General features: G+C 37.7%; 6 gene segments (V, D, J or C); 4 read left to right on the top strand and 2 right to left on the bottom strand.

Annotated features, from left to right (window-relative positions):
• The first annotated feature begins 2,271 nt into the window (after positions 1-2,271).
• LOC137198567 (immunoglobulin kappa variable 2-28-like) lies at positions 2,272-2,875 on the top strand. The segment is given in 2 exon segments: positions 2,272-2,339; positions 2,556-2,875. Coding segments are annotated over 2 exon segments (372 nt in total).
• A 2,554-nt stretch (positions 2,876-5,429) lies between these two features.
• Positions 5,430-6,009, top strand: LOC137199085 (immunoglobulin kappa variable 2-29-like). The segment is given in 2 exon segments: positions 5,430-5,486; positions 5,702-6,009. Coding segments are annotated over 2 exon segments (360 nt in total).
• Positions 6,010-7,208: 1,199 nt separating this feature from the next.
• On the bottom strand, positions 7,209-9,637 carry LOC137198566 (Ig kappa-b4 chain C region-like). The segment is given in 3 exon segments: positions 7,209-7,647; positions 8,900-8,955; positions 9,612-9,637. Coding segments are annotated over 3 exon segments (408 nt in total).
• Positions 9,638-15,633: 5,996 nt separating this feature from the next.
• On the top strand, positions 15,634-16,317 carry LOC137199084 (Ig kappa chain V region 3368-like). The segment is given in 2 exon segments: positions 15,634-15,693; positions 15,910-16,317. Coding segments are annotated over 2 exon segments (360 nt in total).
• Positions 16,318-17,436: 1,119 nt separating this feature from the next.
• On the bottom strand, positions 17,437-25,256 carry LOC137199088 (Ig kappa-b4 chain C region-like). The segment is given in 2 exon segments: positions 17,437-17,862; positions 25,215-25,256. Coding segments are annotated over 2 exon segments (327 nt in total).
• On the top strand, positions 22,078-22,686 carry LOC137199082 (Ig kappa chain V region K-25-like). The segment is given in 2 exon segments: positions 22,078-22,199; positions 22,325-22,686. Coding segments are annotated over 2 exon segments (396 nt in total).
• Positions 25,257-26,134: the final 878 nt, after the last annotated feature.

Here is a 26,134-nt window from a genome sequence, read left to right as displayed (position 1 = left end):
CCAAACTACCTCACGTCTTCTCTCATTTCAATCTAGTAAACTAAAGTACATAGTAAACTTGGCAGAATTTGCTCCAGATACTCTTCATCTGTTAAAATTAAATGAAGTGTAAACTGCCCCGAGCTAGATTCTTTCATTCCCCTTGAAGATTTTTAAACTTCAACTATTTACAGTATGTGCAACGTAAAAATCTGATGTATCAGCTACAAATTAATTACAGTGTATTCAACCCAATACAAAAATCACTAAAAGAAAATAATGTGATTATAGTTCATTCATTTAAATACAATGTAGACATTTGAACAGTGAATTTTCCCAGCAGTGCATGTGAAGTCAGATCATATAATGACTACCTGCTAGGGTTGGGCCCAAATACAAATACGTTATTCAGCAAAGCACAAATATTGTTTTTCTTGTGTTTTTTTAGGAATATTTGTTTCATACAAATATTTTAAACAGTATTTGTTTTTGAGAAGAAAAAAAAACATGTCAAATACCAGCGTGCAGGTCGGTTACATCACTACCTCAGTGTCTCTCCTCTGCTCCGCTGTTACGTCTATCAGCAGGTCTCAACGAGGGGAGTCACATCCACCTGCTACATGACGCACATTTCCTAATTTGGACATCACTCCTGGAGTTGGGGGTGTTCCCCAGAGATAAAGCTGAGCTACTGACACACGCAAAGTGCTTTCAAGGGACTCTCCATAACCTGTTGTTCCCCTTCTCTTTTCAAAAATGTTAGGTTGTAAAAAATAGGCAATAAATGAAAAGTGGAAAGCAAGAATTTTCTTTGAAGTACTCTCCTATACGTTACACGCTGTGCTGTTGGGAAGAAAATAAAAATAATGGGTGTATAAATAGGTAGAGGTCTGTCTGCAATGAGGTGATGAGTAAAGCTTTAGCTCAGTAGTCAGCGCAGTCGTCTATGATCTGGGAGACTGCAGTTCGAGACCTGGTGTGGGGACCTCCTTCGTAGGGTAGTTTATTCATGAACACTTATTGTAACACTTTAATTTTCTAAAATTAAAAGAGTAATAAAAACAAAAACAGGATTTTTAAGCCTCTTTCCACTTTTATTAGATTACAAATACAAATAATTTTGCTGCCTCAACAAATATACATACAAATACAAATACTGGACTCTCTGCACATCTCTACTACCTGCACTGATACCTTCAGAAATCTGGAGGAGATCCTAAAGTCCTGATTTATGGAGCTACAAGCCTTACATCTGGAGCTTCAGATCATTTTAGTGGGAGTGGGATTGATGTTAAATGCAGTTAGCTGCTTAAAAATATTTCAATCATGAGAGACTTCAATTTTTTAAGTGACAATGATTTTATTGAACATGCATAATGTGAAAAGTCTTTGGTGATTAGACCCCATTGTGATGTCATTTATAAAGGGGCAGTTAAGGCGTGAGTAGAATAGGATATCCCCTCGATGGAGTCTAGACACTGGTGGTGGTGATGAATATGGGAATATTGGGATCTGGATGATGAGAAGAGGAGCTGCTTCTGGTGATCTTGTGTGCTGACGTGATGAAGAGGAGGTGAACAGGGTGGAGGATGGTCACAACGATTCACACTGAAATGTCAGCTGACAACGACAGAGAGAAGATCAGATTTAAAGTTTGGCAGCTAAGACATGATAGTCTGATAGAAATACTGGCAGAATCTGATTTGTTAACTAAGAGTAACGTCCATGAACAACTGATACGAGAGCAGGAGAAACAGTGGGAGAGAGAGAGAGGAATGAGAATGAATGAATGAGTAGTAGATAGTCTTCCTGCTTGAACTTATGCTGAGGTCCATTCTTTAAAGGTAAAATATCTGTAAAATGTGCAAGTTAATTGTATATTATATATATATTTTTAGTGTAATGAGTGACAGTTTTCTTGGCTCCTTTTTATTGCCTGTATTGTGTTTGATGCTGTAAAAATGTTTTTGTGCTTCCTTCATGGCCAGATTTATTTTTTGTTGGACTTTGATCTGATTAAATAAGAAAAACTATTTCACATAAAAGATCATTTGCTGTTAGGATTTGATTGTTGAGGATAACAAATGACAACATCTTTAGTTTTTTAATCTACATGAGGATGATGTAAATGTTGAGTTGTCCCAGCAGTGAGGAGGAAACAGCATGATATGTTGAGGACAGCTACAGTTGACTGACTCTGTGTGTTTGCATATCTGTCCTGCCTCTCTGCTCCCAGCCGTTAAGAGGCCAGTGTTGATCAGTGGCTGTCCAGACCTTTCAGAGCCACTGACACGCCACCAGCAGCACAATGATGATGTCACTGACTCTACTGCTGGCCACCCTGGGGCTCCTTGTTCAGGGTGAGACTCTCTTGTGAAAACTTTGCTTCAGGATGCAACCAGGTTCACCACAATGATGTTCTGCTGTGATGGAGAAACACTGAAACAAGCAGCATTTACCTTCTTCCATCTATTCTCCATGTTAAAGAAATGATACTCTTCTGTTTTCATGTTGATCATCTTTCTCCAAGCTGGATTTGTCTCAATAACCCTTCTCCTCTTTGTCATGTTTTCCAGGTTCATCAGGAGAAATCATCCTGACTCAGTCGCCTGAATCTCAGTCTGTTGTTCCAGGACAGACTGTCTCCATCAGATGTAAAACCAGTTCAGATGCTTATAGCTTCCTCAACTGGTACCTTCAGAAACCTGGAGAAGCTCCTAAACTCCTGATTTATGAAGCTACAAACCGTCAGCCTGGAGTTTCAGATCGTTTTAGTGGAAGTGGATCTGGGACTGACTTCACTCTGACCATCAGTGGAGTTCAGGCTGAAGATTCAGGAGTTTATTACTGTCAGAGTTATGAATATATCAACAGTCAGTATGTGTTCACACAGTGAAAAAGCGTCGTACAAAAACCTCCCTCAGTCAGACTGAACAGAAACTGAACTGACTGCTGCAGCTGGAAGCTACTGCAGAGACTGATACAGTTCAATGAACACACACACACACACACACACACACACACACACACACACACACACACACACACAGACACCAGTAGGTCTTTAACAAGTATATACAGATCGCTCACTATCTTCCATCATAAATGTAAATATATATCAATATAAATATAATTACAAATGTTTATTAGACATGGAGGACTTGTTTCTCTTCTCCTCTTTAGATTTTTTTGGACTCCTGGTTTCTTCCGTTAGGAAATGCATCAGCATCTCCAACACGTTCTCACTCCCAACTCGTCACATATGGAAGATTGGTCAGGACCCCGTAGCCTCACTTTTTAACACACTGGGTACCCTTTTAGCATCATTTTTCAATGGGCAGTATCACAGCAGTCACTGTTAAAAAATAATTATATTTTATGGTGTGACAACACGGTGGTTAAGGTCTGGTGAGGTTTAGGAACAAAAACCCACTGGGTTAGGGTTAGGGAAAGATCATGATTTGAGTTAAAATAAAAAATAAAATAAAAACAGCAAGGAACCGTGCTCTGTGATGTTTTCCAACTTTCTGCCAACAACGTTACAACCCCTCCACCTCCTAATAAGAAAGTCAGCTCATATAGATGTCATGTGAGGTACGTCACTTCAGAAATGTTGATATGAAATGTATTGTTGAAATGTTAATATGCTCCGTATTACAGGTGTTGAAATGTAGATATTCAACGTATCTGTGTTTTGCACAAACATACAATGCCAACGTTTTATTCTGGCGACCAGGCTGAAATTTGTCACCTTATATAGACGTCATCGGTCTCATGGCGTCTATTTTAGACGTTGTGGGAGTTCAACAGAAGTCTATTGGACTACCCTGCACGTTGAAAATTGACACTAAAGGGATACCCAGTGCGTTAAAATGTGACAGTACAGGGTCCTGACCAAGCTTCAATATGTGACGAGTTGTGAGTGAGAACGGGCTGGCATCTCAGGCATCATTTCATTCACACCATTAAAAAGATCAGCTTGTATGCTGATGACATCCAACCAAACATCACAAAATCCTAATTTTTCCTTCTTTCAGTTACTAATCAGATCAGAAGTTATAAGAAGTGTTCTAACTATTCTCACTCCTGTTTTTAAATTTGCATTAGATCTTTTTTTTTTCTTGTTTTATTTTACACAAACATAAAACACATATTCAGTACTCACACACATAAACAAAAACAACAGACATACCACATATATACATATATATACACATATACAAACATACATATATGTACATACATGTCAAGCATTATATGTGATTGTGGTTCAAAAACATTCACTTATACAGCAATTTAAGTTAAACACATCATTTTATAGAAGGAACTAAATAAAAAAGAGATAATGTTAATTTATGATAACATAGAATAATCATAGTTCTGTATCCCAAGTTTTTGATATTGTCAAGATCTCCCATTTATTTATGTCTGAGCTTTTTGCTCTGCCTTTAATAATAATAGATCATTATTTAATAATGATCTTTTCCTGCAAATAGTAAAGTTTTAAATGTAATATGAAGGAACTCAAAACCAGCTTTTTAGGAGAATCAAATATATAAAGCTTGCCAAGCAACACAATAATATTCAATAACATATTTTTATCATCTTGATAACCCCAAATAATATTGAGAGGGGATAAAGGTAAAAGGATTGCTTGTTCAGATAACCAATTTGCCACCTGCTGCCAAAAGGATGAAACCACTGGACAATACCAAAATAAACACATAATATCCTCCTCCTCATCACCACAAAATCTACAGATATTATCCTCAGTCATTCTCCATATCTTAAGCATTTTTCTTGTTGGTAACATCTTATAAAACATTTTTAACTGAAAGGCCCATAAATAAGTAGAGCAAGATGAGGAGTAAATACATCTAAAAATGTTTAACCAAGGAAGAGGAGTATCAAACACATCATTGAAATAGGTTTGAAAATAATATGGATGAGAAGTTATATTCTCAAAGGACATAAAGAAATGATACGTATCTTAAATAAATGTGTATTCAATAGAATACACATTTATTAAATCAAACACATTTAATGAAGAAACATCTCCATAGATCTGTAAAACTCTGGATTTGAGGCCTTTCACATCACCAGTTGCACATTCTGCACTTGGGAAAAACAAAATATCAACCATGTTAAAAAAACTGAAAACAATTCTGTGAAATTAGCCTCAAAATTCTTCCTTTACACATTTCACATCAGTCTTTCTAACTGCTTAATGTAGTTCTCTCCCTCAGATTGTCACTCCTTTATGTTATGGATGATGTAAATGTTGAGTTCTCCCAGCAGTGAGGAGGAAACAACATGATATGTTGAGGACAGCTACAGTTGACTGACTCTGTGTGTTTGCATATCTGTCCTGCCTCTCTGCTCCCAGCCGTTAAGAGGCCAATGTTGATCAGTGGCTGTCCAGACCTTTCAGAGCCACTGACACGCCGCCAGCACAATGATGATGTCACTGACTCTACTGCTGGCCACCCTGGGGCTCCTTGTTCAGGGTGAGACTCTCTTGTGAAAACTTTGCTTCAGGATGCAACCAGGTTCACCACAATGATGTTCTGCTGTGATGGAGAAACACTGAAACAAGCAGCATTTACCTTCTTCCATCTATTCTCCATGTTAAAGAAATGATACTCTTCTGTTTTCATGTTGATCATCTTTCTCCAAGCTGGATTTGTCTCAATAACCCTTCTCCTCTTTTCATGTTTTCCAGGTTCATCAGGACAATACATCCTGACTCAGTCTCCTGGATCTCAGTCTGTTGTTCCAGGACAGACTGTCTCCATCAGATGTAAAACCAGTTCAAGTGTTAGTAGCTACCTCCACTGGTACCTTCAGAAACCTGGAGAATCTCCTAAACTCCTGATTTATGAAGCTACAAACCGTCAGCCTGGAGTTTCAGATCGTTTTAGTGGAAGTGGATCTGGGACTGATTACACTCTGACCATCAGTGGAGTTCAGGCTGAAGATTCAGGAGTTTATTACTGTCAGCAGGGTTATGACACACCGTTCACACAGTGATACAACGTCGTACAAAAACCTCCCTCAGCTGAAGAGGAACTGATCTGACTCAACAGCTGCACCCAAACAAAAACAACAGAGGTTTTAATAATGTAATTTGAACATTTTAATAATAAACATTTTGTATTTAACAAGAAAAGATTTATTTTAAATACTTTCATTAATACAGAATGTGAAACATTTGGCTGAACATCAAATCTAACCGCTGTTGAAGGATGATTTCAATTCTTTAATAAGTTTAATCTACTGACTACAACACATGAACACTAAAACTATTATTGATTTATTTGATCTCTTACTATTTTTCATAGATACTAAAACATACAATGTTTTTAGACATAAATTACAAAATGTTATCATGATAATATTTATTATCATTTGTGTTATAAAATTACTAATCATGTCATGTGACATATATTTGTCATTTTGCATGGTTTTATTCCAGCAGCAAGTATTTATAATATAAACCAAAAAACATTTAATTGATTATGGAATTAATTAAGACTTGAATTCTTTCCCTTTTTCATCTCTTTCATTTGTCTTTGTGTTTCAGCTCTTCAGCAGAAGCAGTTTGTAAAAATGTCCAGGGTTAAAATGTCAGATCACACTCATTTTATATCTCTTTATGCTGATGATATTTTGCTTTTTATTTCAGAATTAGAACATATTTCTGAGGGTTTTGTGAATTTGTTTAAAAGATTATGTATATTCTTTTAATACATTTGAAAAAAATATTAGACTCTTTGCACTGACACACTTCAGTAACATAAGATGATCGGAGGACTTTTCATTAAAATTACTCAATTACTAATTATTATAGACAAATCTGAAGTGACTCCAGCAAAGCATTTTCTACAATTATTATGACTTTACTGTAAACTATGAAAACAAATTATGGACTTACTACCACCATGACTGTGTAGCATTAATCACATAATATCTATGAGTGTTGTTTGAGTGTAAATACTTTCCTAATATACAGTATATGAATCAATACATTATGTGATCTTACATTTTCCTTCTGAAGTCTTCATAGAGCAGTTGAAACATTTATAACTCAGTTTTTATCAGGATTTAATATCATTACTGTTACCATTAAGAGAAAATAATTAAGACACATTTATAATAATAAAGATGAAAACAAGTGATTTGATGAACAGATCTTTATTGTCTGGAAATACTGAAATTATATTGAAACATTACAACAAGCAAGTAAATATTGTTACTGAAACATGTGAAATAAAAGAGAGAGATAGTTGCAGAGATCAGAGTGAGAGCAGTAGCAGAGTAAAAGCAGTAGCAGTGAGTCAGGTCAGGACTGGGAACACTGGTCTCTCCTCAGTGTCTCTGAGACTGGAGTCTGGGAGCCCTGGGTGGCCTCACAGGTCACAGAGACCACCTTCCTCCACTGGTCTGCAGGGAGCCTCAGGGTGCTGCTCCAGCTGTAGCGGCCGTCCTTCTGCAGCACCCCGGGGCTCCTGCTCTGCTCCAAGCTGCTGCTGCTGCTGCCGTCCACCTTCCAGGCCAGACTCCAGTCTGAGGGGAAGCCATCGTTGGCCAGACACATGAGCGTGGCCTTCCCCTGCTGCAGCTCCTCGCTGGAGGGGGGCAGCACTGTCAGGGTGGGACGGACATCACCTAGGAGACACCAATCACATTAGAGGACAGGGACCACACAGCTGTCAATCAAACACCAGACACTTGGACACCTTTACTGTGTGAGAGTGGATTTTCCCCTTTAAGGAGTTTCTGTCAGATGTTTTTTCTGCTCCACCAGTCACTCACTCACACATTGTTTCACTTCCCTTTAAGAAACCTCTCATGCAGATCAGCACAGAAAGAGTCCTCATATGACTCTTAACTGCATTTTATTTTACACTAGTTACTGAAAATAAAGATATAAAGTTTGTAAATATATCTTAGACATCCTTGATTTAATTTTAGAATTTATACCAACAAATTTACTGACAAAACTATCAAAAGAGCAACAGTTAATCAGATTCAGTGTTGAAGGACATTATGAGCAAAAACTAACAGACAGCCGTAATATACACAACATGTTGAGACATATTAAAGAAACAAATATCTTTAAGAACAAAGACATATTTCAAACTGACGTTAAAAGACAATTTCTGTCATTTTAAATGATGAGAGACGTTCAGCATTTTTTATCATCACCCACACTGTTCAGAATAAATTTAACTCAACTTTCACTCAAATTGGAGATTTAAAGATTAAAATTTAAAAACATGTTTAAAGTAGGATTGTTGTTCCTTAATTTTTCTGCTGTTCACATTTAACAAACTAACTGGAACATGTAAAGAAAAGTTCAGTAAAGCTGCTTTGAGTTCAACTTCAAGGTTAAAGAGGAGAAATGAACAATAAAATTGAGACTTTAAAGTGTTTTAGATCAGCTCAGTGGAAACTTATATCGACTACAAATGTTCAGACACAGAAATTATAAACTTAACTGATGATTCGATATTTAATATTTGAGCAGAAACTTACTTCCAACATCCAGTCTGGTTCCTCCACCAAAAGTCCACCACAGTGATACAAACTGACTGAGTCGTCGTACAAAAACCTCTCACTGTAGAGAGACACGGCTCTCTGACTTTGTCACATTAAACTAAAACTACAAGTCCTCAAATTTCAGCCTGAATCTAAAACATTACACGATTTCTACTGTGGACCAAACACTTAGAATATATTGATTCATCATTTAAATTTCAAACATAAAACTCTTATTTTTGTTGCTGGTGGACAACTGTTGGTCAAAAATTAGAAATTCAGATATAAAATCAGAAATTTCAATTTCTAGAGAAAACATATGTGCAAAAAACTAAATGTCACTCAGGATTTAATAAAATACTTTAAAAGTTTAACTTACTTCCAACATCCAGTCTGGTTCCTCCACCGAACGTGTACCACAGTGATACAAACTGACTGAGTCATCGTACAAAAACCTCTCACTGTAGAGAGACACGGCTCTCTGACTTTGAACACAACAAACTCTACAAAAACAGTCTCAGTCTGTCAAACACAACTGGATGATATGAAAATATATAACAGTAGGCCAATAATTTATATTCTTATTCTAAAATTAATCATTTTGTTTCATGTTTACTATATTTTAAATTATGTCTTGAATTAAAACTGAGTGTTGTAGATGTAAAATGAATCAAAACAGACATTTCTGAAGACAATCTGTTCACAGAACATAAATGAAACACAGAAAATGATCACTGACACATAGTTAATCAATACTCTGGTAAACTGATTGATCCATTGATTAAGCAGCATCATCAGAGTAATCCAAGTCCCTGTTGGAGTCAGTCTGAGCATTTCCATAGAGAGCCACTTTGCATCAGCAGCACCATGCTCCAGTGCTCTGGGAGAGTTTATAGTCCTGAGAGTTGAACACTGGATGACTGACAGCTGTCCTTCATCACAACAGAAGCCACAGAAATCCTCCTCATCAAAAACATGACTTTGATCTCCGTCCTCATCTGGACTCTCCTCTGCTGCTGCTTCACAGGTAAAGTCCAGAGAATCAAACTCCTCTCCTCTATGAACATCTGTCCCTCTGACATGAAGCCCACAAAACCATCAAAACCATCAAAACCATGACGCTGCTTTATGTTTTTGTCTCTGTATCCTCAGAGTCCAGAGGCCAGGTCACAGTGACTCAGCCTGCAGCAGTGAGATCTGCTCTGGGAGGATCCACAACCATCAGCTGTAAAACTAATCCTGCTGTGCACTATGATGGCTCTGACTACATATTAGCCTGGTACCAACAGAAAGATGGAGAAGCTCCTAAACTCCTCATTTATTGGGCTACCACTCCAGAATCAGGGATTCCAGATCGTTTTTCAGGCAGTGGATCAAACTCTGACTTCACTCTGACCATCAGTGGAGTTCAGGCTGAAGATGCAGGAGTTTATTACTGTCAGAGTTATCACAATATCAACAGTCAGCTTGTGTTCACACAGTGAAAAAGCGTTGTACAAAAACCTCCCTCAGTCAGACTGAACAGAAACTGAACTGACTGTTGCAGCTGGAAGCTACTGCAGAGACTGATACAGTTCACTGAACACACACACACACACACCACACACACACACACACACACACACACACACACACACACAGATGGTTTATGATGTTCATAGTGTCTCTATTAGTTTTCCTCCTGAAGGTCAAACAGTCCACCTCCCACCTCAACAACCTCTTACTGAATCAAACAAATATTTAGTCATTCAAGATTCATCTTGACTCAAAAATGTAAAATCTATCAAACAGATACATTCTGTTCTTTCATGCTGCCCCATCATCACCTCAGCTGTTAAATCCTCTTCATCACATTATGTTATGACACATCTCACACTCATCATCTTTCTTTGTATAAAAAAGTTGGATGAACTTCATAACTGACAAGATAGAATAATCATCTCATGATGTTCACTCATAAAAGTCAACTGTAAAAGTTTCCAAACTACCTCACGTCTTCTCTCATTTCAATCTAGTAAACTAAAGTACATAGTAAACTTGGCAGAATTTGCTCCAGATACTCTTCATCTGTTAAAATTAAATGAAGTGTAAACTGCCCCGAGCTAGATTCTTTCATTCCCCTTGAAGATTTTTAAACTTCAATTATTTACAGTATGTGCAACTTAAAAATCTGATGTTTCAGCTACAAATTAATTACAGTGTATTCAACCCAATACAAAAATCACTAAAAGAAAATAATGTGATTATAGTTCATTCATTTAAATACAATGTAGACATTTGACCAGTGAATTTTCCCAGCAGTGCATGTGAAGTCAGATCATATAATGACTACCTGCTGGGGTTGGGCCCAAATACAAATACGTTATTCAGCAAAGCACAAATATTGTTTTGGGTTTTTTTTGTTTGTTTTTTACGAATATTTGTTTCATACAAATATTTTAAACAGTATTTGTTTTTGAGAGGAAAACAAAAACATGTCAAATACCAGCGTGCAGGTTGGTTACATCACTATCTCAGTGTCTCTCCTCTGCTCCGCTGTTACGTCTATCAGCAGGTCTCAACGAGGGGAGTCACATCCACCTGCTACATGACATGATACATTGATGTTATCATAGATGCTGAGCTTAACTTTCACTGTCATATCAATAATGTCTCAAGATCAGATTTCTATCACCTCAAAAAATATCTCAAAAATCAGAGGCTTTCTGTCAAATTCAGACACTGAAGAACTAGTACATGCATTTGTCACAAGCAGACTTGACTATTGCAATACTATTTTTTCTGGACTCTCGAAAAACTGTTAAGCGCCTGCAGCTTATACGGAGTGATGCTGCACGTATTTTAGACGAGACTAATAAAAGTGCACATATCACACCTGTTCTTAATTCCTTGCACTGGCTTCCAGTAAATGCTAGAATTGATTTTAAAGTCCTCCTACTCGTCTACAAGGCACTGAATGGCACTGCTCCAAATTATATTAAGGAATTGCTTTTGCCATATGAACCAACAAGAAGCCTCACATCATCAGCCAGTGGTCTCCTTGTTGTCTTCTATGTGAGTGCTCTAAAGCAGGAGAAGCTGCATTCAGCTATTATGCTCCATACAGATGGACTGACTTTCCAAGTGATATTAGAGATGCCCCAACACTTAGTTCCTTTAAAAGTAGACCTAAAACATTTCTGTTTACTGTTGTGCTTAACTAGGTTGAGCAACTCTCTGCTCCTGTTTTAACTGAATTATTATGTACTTTAATTACCTATGCATCCATGTATACAATCATATATTTGCTTGCTTTTATGTATGATGATATGTATGCTTGTATTTTATGTATTTATAATTGTATTGCTCTTGCCCTTGTGAAACTCATTGTGTTGCTTTCTGTATGAAATTTGCTCTATAAGAAAATGTGACATGACTTGGAAGAGCAGATATTCAGTGAGAACACTGAACACGTGGAAGCAGCTGCAGACTGATCAAAGCTCTCGTGGTGTCTACAGTTTGTGAATCGCAGCTACATGAAGATTATTGTTTGAAAAGTTGCACATAAGTTACATTATGATCCTCTGAGCTCCAACAGATGAACCACAAACATTTGGTAGTGCAAATACAGACACTCAGACACAGAGGTATAAATCAGCATCAATACAGCATTACACCAGTCAATCCCACAATCTGCCTACAAGCTTCCTGTCTCTGCTCCTCCATCCCCATGCTGAAATACAGAACAATATGGTACAGAGCAGGACAGAGAGGACACAAGTGAGAGACACCATGTAGAACAGACTCACTGTTTCTGTTAAAATGTTCTCCTTTCATCCTTTACTTTGACATGCTTTAAAAACTACCATAATTTAAGAGTAAAATGGTGACAAAAAATGATAAAATCCCTGTGAATATACCCAGAGACAAACTCAGTATCTGTAGATTCATTGAACACAGTAACATGTGACAGCAGTTTATTATTGTAATAATATGTTTGTACACAGATGATTTGATGAAAGTTTCTTTATTGTTCATACATACAAAAATGATCAGCATTACTGCAAGCATTAAAAAAGTATCACTTGAGAATGTGATGATTATGTTAGTCAGTCAGAGCATTTCCATAGAGAGCCACTTTGCATCAGCAGCACCATGCTCCAGTGCTCTGGGAGAGTTTATAGTCCTGAGACTTGAACACTGGATGACTGACAGCTGTCCTTCATCACAACAGAAGCCACAGAAATCCTCCTCATCAAAAACATGACTTTGATCTCCGTCCTCATCTGGACTCTCCTCTGCTGCTGCTTCACAGGTAAAGTCCAGAGAATCAAACTCCTCTCCTCTATCAACATCCGTCCCTCTGAAATGAAGCCGACAAAACCATCAAAACCATCAAAACCATGACGCTGCTTTACGATTTTGTCTCTGTATCCTCAGAGTCCAGAGGCCAGGTCACAGTGACTCAGCCTGCAGCAGTGACATCTGCTCTGGGAGGATCCACAACCATCAGCTGTAGGGTCAGTCGTGAGGTTGATGAAGATTGTGGCAGTGCTTTATCTGACCCCTGTTTTGCCTGGTACCAACAAAAAGACGGAGAAGCTCCTAAACTCCTCATTTACGATGCTACCACTCCAGAATCAGGGATTCCAGACCGTTTTTCAGGCAGTGGATCAAAAACTGACTTCACTCTGACCATCAGTGGAGTTCAGGCTGAAGATTCAGCAGTTTATTACTGTCAGAGTGCACACTATATCAACAGTCAGTGGGTGTTCACACAGTGAAAAAGCGTCGTACAAAAACCTCCCTCAGTCAGACTGAACAGAAACTGAACTGACTGCTGCAGCTGGAAGCTACTGCAGAGACTGATACAGTTCACTGAACACACACACACACACACACACACACATACACACACACTAGTAGTTCTTTAACAAGTATATACAGATCGTTCACTATCTTCCATCATAAATGTAAATATATATCAACACAAATATAATTACAAATGTTTATTAGACATGGAGGACTTGTTTCTCTTCTCTTTAGATTTTTTTGGACTCCTGGTTTCTTCCGTTAGGAAATGCATCAGCATCTCCAACACGTTCTCACTCCAACTCGTCACATAAAACCACTTGGTTAGGGTTAGGGAAAGGTCATGATTTGAGTTAAAATAAAAAATAAAATAAAAACGGCAAGGAACCGTGCTCTGTGATGATTTCCAACTTTCTGCCAACAATGTTACAACCCCTCCACCTCCTAATAAGAAAGTCAGCTTATATAGATGTCATGTGAAGTACATCACTTCAGAAATGTTGATATGAAACGTATTGTTGAAATGTTAATATGCTCTGTATTACAGGTGTTAAAATGTAGATATTCAACGTATCTGTGGTTTGCACAAACATACAATGCCAACGTTTTATTCTGGCGACCAGGCTGAAATTTGTCACCTTATATAGATGTCATTGGTCTCATGGCGTTTATTTCAGACGTTGTGGGAGTTCAACAGAAGTCTATCGGACTACCCTGCACGTTGAAAAACGACACTAAAGGGGTACCCAGTGCGTTAAAATGTGACAGTACAGGGTCCTGACCAAGCTTCAATATGTGACAAGTTGTGAGTGAGAACGGGCTGGCATCTCAGGCATCATTTCATTCACACCATTAAAAAAATCAGCTTGTATGCTGATGACATCCAACCAAACATCACAAAATCCTAATTTTTCCTTCTTTCAGTTACTAATCAGATCAGAAGTTATAAGAAGTGTTCTAACTATTCTCACTCCTATTTTTAAATTTGCATTAGATCTTTTTTTTCTTGTTTTATTTTACACAAACATGAAACACATATTCAATACTCACACACACACAAAAACAACAGACATACCACATATATACATATATATACACACATACAAACATACATATATGTACACACATGTCAAGCACTATATATGATTGTGGTTCAAAAACATTCACTTATACAGCAATTTAAGTTAAACACATCATTTTATAGAAGGAACTAAATAAAAAAGAGATCATGTTAATTTATGATAACATAGAATAATCATAGTTCTGTATCCCAAGTTTTTGATATTGTCAAGATCTCCCATTTATTTATGTCTGAGCTTTTTGCTCTGCCTTTAATAATAATATATTATTATTTAATAATGATCTTTTCCTGCAAATATTAATTTTTAAATGTAATATGAAGGAACTCAAAACCAGTTTTTTTGGAGAATCAAATATATAAAGCTTGCCAAGCAACACAATAATATTCAATAACATATTTTTATCATCTTGATAACCCCAAATAATATTGAGAGGGGATAAAGGTAAAAGGATTGCTTGTTCAGATAACCAATTTGCCACCTGCTGCCAAAAGGATGAAACCACTGGACAATACCAAAATAAACACATAATATCCTCCTCCTCATCACCACAAAATCTACAGATATTATCCTCAGTCATTCTCCATATCTTAAACATTTTGCTTGTTGGTAACATCTTATAAAACATTTTTAACTGAAAGGCCCATAAATAAGTAGAGCAAGATGACGAGTAAATACATCTAAAAATGTTTAACCAAGGAAGAGGAGTATCAAACACATCATTCCAATATGTTTGAAAATAATATGGATGAGAAGTTATATTCTCAAAGGACATAAAGAAATGATACATATCTTAAATAAATGTGTATTCAATAGAATACACATTTAAGAAATCAAACACATTTAATGAAGAAACACCTCCATATATCTGTAAAACTCTGGATTTGAGGCCTTTCACATCACTAGTTGCACATTCTGCACTTGAGAAAAACAAAATATCAACCATGTTAAAAAAACAATTCTGTGAAATTAGCCTCAAAATTCTTCCTTTACACATTTCACATCAGTCTTTCTAACTGCTTAATGAAATTCTCTCCCTCAGATTGTCACTCCTTTATGTTATGGATGATGTAAATGTTGAGTTCTCCCAGCAGTGAGGAGGAAACAGCATGATATGTTGAGGACAGCTACAGTTGACTGACTCTGTGTGTTTGCATATCTGTCCTGCCTCTCTGCTCCCAGCCGTTAAGAGGCCAGTGTTGATCAGTGGCTGTCCAGACCTTTCAGAGCCACTGACACGCCGGCAGCACGATGATGATGTCACTGACTCTACTGCTGGCCACCCTTGGGCTCCTTGTTCAGGGTGAGACTCTCTTGTGAAAACTTTGCTTCAGGATGCAACCAGGTTCATCACAATGATGTCCTGCTGTGATGGAGAAACACTGAAACAAGCAGCATTTACCTTCTTCCATCTATTCTCCATGTTAAAGAAATGATACTCTTCTGTTTTCATGTTGATCATCTTTCTCCAAGCTGGATTTGTCTCAGTAACCCTTCTCCTCTTTTTCATGTTTTCCAGGTTCATCAGGACAAAAAATCCTGACTCAGTCTCCTGGATCTCAGTCTGTTGTTCCAGGACAGACTGTCTCCATCAGATGTAAAACCAGTTCAACTGTTGGTACTGAACTCAGCTGGTACCTTCAGAAACCTGGAGAAGCTCCTAAACTCCTGATTTATTTAGCTACAAACCGTCAGCCTGGAGTTTCAGATCGTTTTAGTGGAAGTGGATCTGGGACTGACTTCACTCTGACCATCAGTGGAGTTCAGGCTGAAGATTCAGGAGTTTATTACTGTCAGCAGGATTACAGCACCCCGTTCACACAGTGAAACAACGTCGTACAAAAACCTCCCTCAGCTGAAGAGGAACTGATCTGACTCAACAGCTGCACTCAAATTAAAACAACAGAGGTTTTAATCTTTTAATTTGAACATTTTAACACTAAATATTCTGTATTTAACAAGAAAAAAGATTTATTTTAATACTTTCATTAATACAGAATATAAAACATTTGGCTGAACATCAAATCTAACCTCTGTTGAAGTATGATTTCAATTCTTTAATAAGTTTAATCTACTGATTACAATACATGAACACTAAAACTATTATTATTTATTTATTTAATCTCTTACCATTTTTCATAGATACTCAAACATAGAATGTTTTAGAAATAAATTACAAAATGTTATCATGATAAAATTTACTATCATTTGTGTTGTAAAATTACTAATCATGTCATGTGACATATATTTGTCATTTTGCATGTTTTTATTCCAGCAGCAAGTATTTATAATATAAACCAAAACACATTTAATTGATTATGAAATTAATTAATACTTGAATTCTTTCCCTTTTTCATCTCTTTCATTTGTCTTTGTGTTTCAGCTCTTCAGCAGAAGCAGTTTGTAAAAATGTCCAGGGTTAAAATGTCAGATCACACTCATTTTATATCTCTTTATGCTGATGATATTTTGCTTTTTATTTCAGAATTAGAACATATTTCTGAGGGTTTTGTGAATTTGTTTAAAAGATTATGTATATGCTTTTAATACATCTGAAAAATAAAAATATTAGACTCTTTGCACTGACACACTTCAGTAACATAAGATGATTGGAGGATCTTTTATTAAAATTACTCAATTACTAATTATTACTGACAAATCTGAAGTGACTCCAGCAAAGCATTTTCTACAATTATTATCACTTTACTGTAAACTATGAAAAGAAATTATAGACTTACTACCACCATGACTGTGTAGCATTAATCACATAATATCTAAGAGTGTTGTTTGAGTGTAAATACTTTCCTAATATACAGTATATGAATCAATACATTATGTGATCTTACATTTTCCTTCTGAAGTCTTCATAGAGCAGTTGAAACATTTATAACTCAGTTTTTATCAGGATTTAATATCATTATTGTTACCATTAAGAGAAAATAATTAAGACACTTTTATAATAATAAAGATGAAAACAAGTGATTTGATGAACAGATCTTTATTGTCTGGAAATACTGAAATTATATTGAAACATTACAACAAGCAAGTAAATATTGTGACTGAAACATGTGAAATAAAAGAGAGAGATAGTTGCAGAGATCAGAGTGAGAGCAGTAGCAGAGTAAAAGCAGTAGCAGTGAGTCAGGTCAGGACTGGGAACACTGGTCTCTCCTCAGTGTCTCTGAGACTGGAGTCTGGGAGCCCTGGGTGGCCTCACAGGTCACAGAGCCCACCTTCCTCCACTGGTCTGCAGGGAGCCTCAGGGTGCTGCTCCAGCTGTAGCGGCCATCATTCTGCAGCACCCCGGGGCTCCTGCTCTGCTCCAAGCTGCTGCTGCTGCCGTCCACCTTCCAGGCCAGACTCCAGTCTGAGGGGTAGCCCTTGTTGGCCAGACACACGAGCGTGGCCTCCCCCTGCTGCAGCTCCTCGCTGGAGGGGGGCAGCACCGTCAGGGTGGGGGTGACTCGACCCACTGGAGGAGGAGACAGAGAGACAACATGAAGAAAGTTCATGCAAAGAGAAAATAAACTCCACCCTGTTGGTTGCAGCAGAGGAGGCTGCTGGTTCTGTTGGTCTTCCTCAGACTGGATAAAACTGGTCTTCAGTGTTTCACTTCCCTCTCTGAGCTCAGTAACCATGGCAACAGACAGGCATCACTGATGAACCATGGCAACAGACAGGTTTCAGTACTAAAGATAAAAGGTTCCAAGCAAACAACTCTTCAACTACTTTAATTTACTCAAAAACTTAAACATCAATGTTAAAGAAGTAAATATTTTGCATTACAGAAAGGCAGAAATACTTTTATTTGAGCATCCATATTTTTAAGTTGAAGCCAAAACGTTAAAGAAACAGTTTGTGTTTAATCTCCTCATTTACACAGGCATCACTACTGGACTATGAAAACAGAAAGACTTCACTAATGACAAATATTTTAAGCACTAAAATACTTTTTCCAACTCACAAAATTAATCCTATTAATACAACATGAGGTTAAATCAGCTACAGTGATATTATGGTATTCACTGGTTATAATGAGGATGTGACATGTCATTAAATTCATTGCTCTGAGAGGAAGATTGAGTTAAACACATGAAATGTTTCCAGATAAAACACTCACTAAATAAATGTCTGGTAGATTTCTTCAGATGAAATTATATAATCACTACGTTAAATTAATCAAGGATATTTTCTTTAATTCAGACCCTGAGAACGGAATTATATTGTCTTCAAATAAACAGCTGTGCACTTTAATAATTAATCAATGCTTTGGCAAATTGATTGATCCATTGATTAAGCAGCATCATCAGAGTAATCCAAGTCCCTGTTGGAGTCAGTCAGAGCATTTCCATAGAGAGCCACTTTGCATCAGCAGCACCATGCTCCAGTGCTCTGGGAGAGTTTATAGTCCTGAGAGTTGAACACTGGATGACTGACAGCTGTCCTTCATCACAACAGAAGCCACAGAAATCCTCCTCATCAAAAACATGACTTTGATCTCCGTCCTCATCTGGACTCTCCTCTGCTGCTGCTTCACAGGTAAAGTCCAGAGAATCAAACTCCTCTACTCTATGAACATCTGTCCCTCTGAAATGAAGCCGACAAAACCATCAAAACCATCAAAACCATGACGCTGCTTTATGTTTTTGTCTCTGTATCCTCAGAGTCCAGAGGCCAGTATACAGTGACTCAGTCTGCAGCAGTGAGATCTGCTCTGGGAGGCTCTGCAACCATCAACTGTAGGGTCAGTCAGGATGTTTTTGGTTCCACCACTTTAGCCTGGTACCAACAGAAAGATGGAGAAACTCCTAAACTTCTCATTTACGATGCTACCACTCCAGAATCAGGGATTCCTGAACGTTTTTCAGGCAGTGGATCAGACTCTGACTTCACTCTGACCATCAGTGGAGTTCAGGCTGAAGATGCAGCAGTTTATTACTGTCAGAGTGCACACTATATCAACAGTCAGCTTGTGTTCACACAGTGAAAAAGCGTTGTACAAAAACCTCCCTCAGTCAGACTGAACAGAAACTGAACTGACTGTTGCAGCTGGAAGCTACTGCAGAGACTGATACAGTTCACTGAACACACACACACACACACACACACACACACACACACACAGACACACACACACACACACACACACACACACACACAGATGGTTTATGATGTTCATAGTGTCTCTATCAGTTTTCCTCCTGAAGGTCAAACAGTCCACCTCCCACCTCAACAACCTCTTACTGAGTCAAACAAATATTTAATCATTCAAGATTCATCTTGACTCAAAAATGTAAAATCTATCAAACAGAGACATTCTGTTCTTTCATGCTGCCCCATCATCACCTCAGCTGTTAAATCCTCTTCATCACATTAGTTTCAAGTTTCACGATCATCATCTTTCTCTGTATAAAAAAGTTGGATGAACTTCATAACTGACAAGATAGAATAATCATCTCATGATGTTCACTCATAAAAGTCAACTGTAAAAGCTTCCAAACTACTTCACGTCTTCTCTCATTTCAATCTAGTAAACTAAAGTACATAGTAAACTTGGCAGAATTTGCTCCAGATACTCTTCATCTGTTAAAATTAAATGAAGTGTAAACTGCCCCGAGCTAGATTCTTTCATTCCCCTTGAAGATTTTTAAACTTCAATTATTTACAGTATGTGCAACGTAAAAATCTGATGTAACAGCTACAAATTAATTACAGTGTATTCAACCCAATACAAAAATCACTAAAAGAAAATAATGTGATTATAATTCATTACTTTAAATACAATGTTGTGGACATTTGACCAGTGAATTTTCCCAGCAGTGCATGTGAAGTCAGATCATATAATGACTACCTGCTAGGGTTGGGCCCAAATACAAATACGTTATTCAGCAAAGCACAAATATTGCTCTTTTTTTTGTTTGTTTTTCACGAATATTTGTTCCATACAAATATTTTAAACAGTATTTGTTTTTGAGAAGAAAAAAAAAACATTTCAAATACCAGCGTGCAGGTCGGTTACATCACTATCTCAGTGTCTCTCCTCTGCTCCGCTGTTACGTCTATCAGCAGGTCTCAACGAGGGGAGTCACATCCACCTGCTACATGACATGATACATTGATGTTATCATAGATGCTGAGCTTAACTTTCACTGTCATATCAATAATGTCACACGATCAGATTTCTATCACCTAAAAAAATATCTCAAAAATCAGAGGCTTTCTGTCAAATTCAGACACTGAAGAACTAGTACATGCATTTGTCACAAGCAGACTTGACTATTGCAATACTATTTTTTCTGGACTCTCGAAAAACTGTTAAGCGCCTGCAGCTTATACAGAATGATGCTGCACGTATTTTAGACGAGACTAATAAAAGTGCACATATCACACCTGTTCTTAATTCCTTGCACTGGCTTCCAGTAAATGCTAGAATTGATTTTAAAGTCCTCCTACTCGTCTACAAGGCACTGAATGGCACTGCTCCAAATTATATTAAGGAATTTCTTTTGCCATATGAACCAACAAGAAGCCTCACATCATCAGCCAGTGGTCTCCTTGTTGTCCTCCATGTGAGTGCTCTAAAGCAGGAGAAGCTGCATTCAGCTATTATGCTCCATACAGATGGACTGACTTTCCAAGTGATATTAGAGATGCCCCAACACTTAGTTCCTTTAAAAGTAGACTTAAAACATTTCTGTTTACTGTTGTGCTTAACTAGGTTGAGCAACTCTCTGCTCCTGTTTTAACTGAATTATTATGTACTTTAATTACCTATGCGTCCATGTATACAATCATATGTTTGCTTGCTTTTATGTATGATGATATGTATGCTTGTATTTTATGTATTTATAATTGTATTGCTCTTGCCCTTGTGAAGCTCATTGTGTTGCTTTCTGTATGAAATTTGCTCTATAAGAAAATGTGACATGACTTGGAAGAGCAGATATTCAGTGAGAACACTGAACATGTGGAAGCAGCTGCAGACTGATCAAAGCTCTCGTGGTGTCTACAGTTTGTGAATCGCAGCTACATGAAGATTATTGTTTGAAAAGTTGCACATAAGTTACATTATGATCCTCTGAGCTCCAACAGATGAACCACAAACATTTGGTAGTGCAAATACAGACACTCAGACACAGAGGTATAAATCAGCATCAATACAGCATTACACCAGTCAATCCCACAATCTGCCTACAAGCTTCCTGTCTCTGCTCCTCCATCCTCATGCTGAAATACAGAACAATATAGCACAGAGCAGGACAGAGAGGCCACATGTGAGGGACACCATGTAGAACAGACTCACTGTTTCTGTTAAAATGTTCTCCTTTCATCCTTTACTTTGACATGCTTTAAAAACTACCATAATTTAAGAGTAAAATGGTGACAAAAAATGATAAAATCCCTGTGAATATACCCAGAGACAAACTCAGTATCTGTAGATTCATTGAACACAGTAACATGTGACAGCAGTTTATTATTGTAATAATATGTTTGTACACAGATGATTTGATGAAAGTTTCTTTATTGTTCATACATACAAAAATGATCAGCATTACTGCAAGCATTAAAAAAGTATCACTTGAGAATGTGATGATTATGTTAATCAGTCAGAGCATTTCCATAGAGAGCCACTTTGCATCAGCAGCACCATGCTCCAGTGCTCTGGGAGAGTTTATAGTCCTGAGAGTTGAACACTGGATGACTGACAGCTGTCCTTCATCACAACAGAAGCCACAGAAATCCTCCTCGTCAAAAACATGACTTTGATCTCCGTCCTCATCTGGACTCTCCTCTGCTGCTGCTTCACAGGTAAAGTCCAGAGAATCAAACTCCTCTCCTCTATGAACATCCGTCCCTCTGAAATGAAGCCGACAAAACCATCAAAACCATCAAAACCATGACGCTGCTTTATGTTTTTGTCTCTGTATCCTCAGAGTCCAGAGGCCAGGTCACAGTGACTCAGTCTGCAGCAGTGAGCTCTGCTCTGGGAGGATCCACAACCATCAGCTGTAAGACCAGTCAGAATGTTTATGGATATTGTGGCAGTTCTTATTCCGACCCCTGTTTAGCCTGGTACCAACAGAAAGATGGAGAAGCTCCTAAACTTCTCATTTACGGTGCTACCACTCCAGAATCAGGGATTCCAGATCGTTTTTCAGGCAGTGGATCAAAAACTGACTTCACTCTGACCATCAGTGGAGTTCAGGCTGAAGATGCAGCAGTTTATTACTGTCAGAGTCTCCACTATCCCAACAGTCAGTGGGTGTTCACACAGTGAAAAAGCGTCGTACAAAAACCTCCCTCAGTCAGACTGAACAGAAACTGAACTGACTGCTGCAGCTGGAAGCTACTGCAGAGACTGATACAGTTCACTGAACACACACACACACAGACACACACACACACACACACACACACACACAGATGATTTATGATGTTCATAGTGTCTCTATCAGTTTTCCTCCTGAAGGTCAAACAGTCCACCTCCCACCTCAACAACCTCTTACTGAATCAAACAAATATTTAATCATTCAAGATTCATCTTGACTCAAAAATGTAAAATCTATCAAACAGAGACATTCTGTTCTTTCATGCTGCCCCATCATCACCTCAGCTGTTAAATCCTCTTCATCACATTATGTTATGACACATCTCACACTCATCATCGTTCTCTGTATAAAAAAGTTGGATGATTACAGTCAACTGTAAAAGTTTCCAAACTACCTCACGTCTTCTCTCATTTCAATCTAGTAAACTAAAGTACATAGTAAACTTGGCAGAATTTGCTCCAGATACTCTTCATCTGTTAAAATTAAATGTAGTGTAAACTGCCCCGAGCTAGATTCTTTCATTCCCCTTGAAGATTTTTAAACTTCAATTATTTACAGTATGTGCAACGTAAAAATCTGATGTATCAGCTACAAATTAATTACAGTGTATTCAACCCAATACAAAAATCACTAAAAGAAAATAATGTGATTATAGTTCATTCATTTAAATACAATGTAGACATTTGAACAGTGAATTTTCCCAGCAGTGCATGTGAAGTCAGATCATATAATGATGTAGACCAGCATGTCTACATCTAATTATTTACAGTATGTACAATGTAAAAATCTGAGGTATCGGCTACAAATTACAGTGAGTTCTCCCAGCAGTGAGGAGGAAACAGCATGATATGTTGAGGACAGCTACAGTTCACTGACTCTGTGTGTTTGCATATCTGTCCTGCCTCTCTGCTCCCAGCCGTTAAGAGGCCAGTGTTGATCAGTGGCTGTCCAGACCTTTCAGAGCCACTGACACACCGGCAGCACAATGATGATGTCACTGACTCTACTGCTGGCCACCCTGGGGCTCCTTGTTCAGGGTGAGACTCTCTTGTGAAAACTTTGCTTCAGGATGCAAGCAGGTTCACCACAATGATGTTCTGCTGTGATGGAGAAACACTGAAACAAGCAGCATTTACCTTCTTCCATCTATTCTCCATGTTAAAGAAATGATACTCTTCTGTTTTCATGTTGATCATCTTTCTCCAAGCTGGATTTGTCTCAATAACCCTTCTCCTCTTTTTCATGTTTTCCAGGTTCATCAGGACAAATCACTGTGACTCAGTCTCCTGGATCTCAGTCTGTTGTTCCGGGACAGACTGTCTCCATCAGATGTAAAACCAGTTCAAGTGTTAGTAGCTACCTCAGCTGGTACCTTCAGAAACCTGGAGAAGCTCCTAAACTCCTGATTTATGGAGCTACAAGCCTTCAGCCTGGAGTTTCAGATCATTTTAGTGGAAGTGGATCTGGGACTGACTACACTCTGACCATCAGTGGAGTTCAGGCTGAAGATTCAGGAGTTTATTACTGTCAGGGTTATAAATATATCAACAGTCAGGCTGTGTTCACACAGTGAAAAAGCGTCGTACAAAAACCTCCCTCAGTCAGACTGAACAGAAACTGAACTGACTGCTGCAGCTGGAAGCTACTGCAGAGACTGATACAGTTCACTGAACACACACACACACACACACACACACACACACACACGCACATATTAAATAGATTAAATAATTTACACATTGCAGTTTTTAAGATGAATGAAAATATGTCAGAACAATTTAAGGAAAACAGTTTATGGACAATGATTGTCTCGGGGGAAATCAATTAAGTTTTCCATCACAGCTTCTCTCCATCAATTCTTACCATATTATGATTTGATCCAATGTTTTAAAATGATAATCAACCCATTTACCGACCAATGAGGAGAGAGATTGGCCGGAGACTTTTGGTTAGAAATTACTTGGTCATGACCTTTGACCTCGGCCTCATACTGGATCACATCTATCTCAATTATATCCTGTTAACAGAAAATATGAAAACACAAATCAGCATCAGAAACTTTCATAATCACAGCTCCCACCACCAAAAAATATAAATCACACTAAATATTATCTTACAGTAAGAAACCAATCACAGTAAGAGGATCAGAGATATGAAAACATTTTTCATTTTTACATCGTTGAAATAAATTTTAATTCAACTTCATAATAGTTAACTATTAAGTGGAAATTTAAATACTCATTTTTGTTAACATTTTAAAAGTAGAAGTATTGTTCTTTAATCTTTTTTCTTCTCAAGCTGTTCACATTTCAGTTTGACAATAATGTGTAAAGACCAGTTTATTGAAGCTGGTCTGAGTTACATCATGATTAAAACAGAAGAGAATATAAGTGATATAAATCAATACAGATGATATTTGTATCTACTACAAACATTTAAACACATTAAAGCTTTACATGTCAACATTATGTGTAATATTTGAGTACAAACTTACTTCCAACATCCAGTCTGGTTCCTCCACCGAACGTGAACCACAGTGATACAAACTGACTGAGTCGTCGTACAAAAACCTCTCACTGTAGAGAGACACGGCTCACTCAAAAAAACAAGTCTCTGTTAGTAAAATTACAAGTAACATCACCTGAGTGACAGATATTTCCAGAATATGTACATTTATTTCATGTTTTAAAGATAAATTGATGTTAATTTCTTTAGAAATAATATAAATAAACATGAGACATTCTGAAAGAAAATATGAGTAAAAGCTGAAACCATAAAAAATACATTCTGTACAATATTCTAATAAACTGATTGATCCATTGATTAAACAGCATCATCAGAGTAATCCAAGTCCCTGTTGGAGTCAGAGCATTTCCATAGAGAGCCACTTTGCATCAGCAGCACCATGCTCCAGTGCTCTGGGAGAGTTTATAGTCCTGAGAGTTGAACACTGGATGACTGACAGCTGTCCTTCATCACAACAGAAGCCACAGAAATCCTCCTCATCAAAAACATGACTTTGATCTCCGTCCTCATCTGGACTCTCCTCTGCTTTACTCAGGGTGAGGAAAATCATTTTTCTGTCATGTGAAAATCATTTGGAGTGTAGCTGAGTTTCACCATCTCATGTCCAGTGTTTCTTCTCTCTCCTCAGGGTCTGTTGGACAAAATGTTGTCTTGACTCAGCCAGCAGCCAAATCACTGCAGCTTGGTCAAACTGTCTCTATTGACTGTAAGGCTAATAGACAAGTTGATCACTGGACTGGGCCACAATACTTTCTGTCCTGGTACCATCAGAAAACTGGAGAAGTTCCTAAACTTCTCATCTATGGAACATCAGACAGATTTACAGGAATCTCCTCCAGATTCAGTGGAAGTGGAGCAGGGAATAAAGTTGACTTCACTCTGACCATC

This window comes from Thunnus thynnus, chromosome 15 (assembly GCF_963924715.1).
Source record: "Thunnus thynnus chromosome 15, fThuThy2.1, whole genome shotgun sequence".
Lineage (NCBI taxonomy): Eukaryota > Metazoa > Chordata > Actinopteri > Scombriformes > Scombridae > Thunnus > Thunnus thynnus.
Note: the sequence above shows the minus strand (reverse complement) of the source record. Positions and strands in the feature narration are given on the sequence as shown.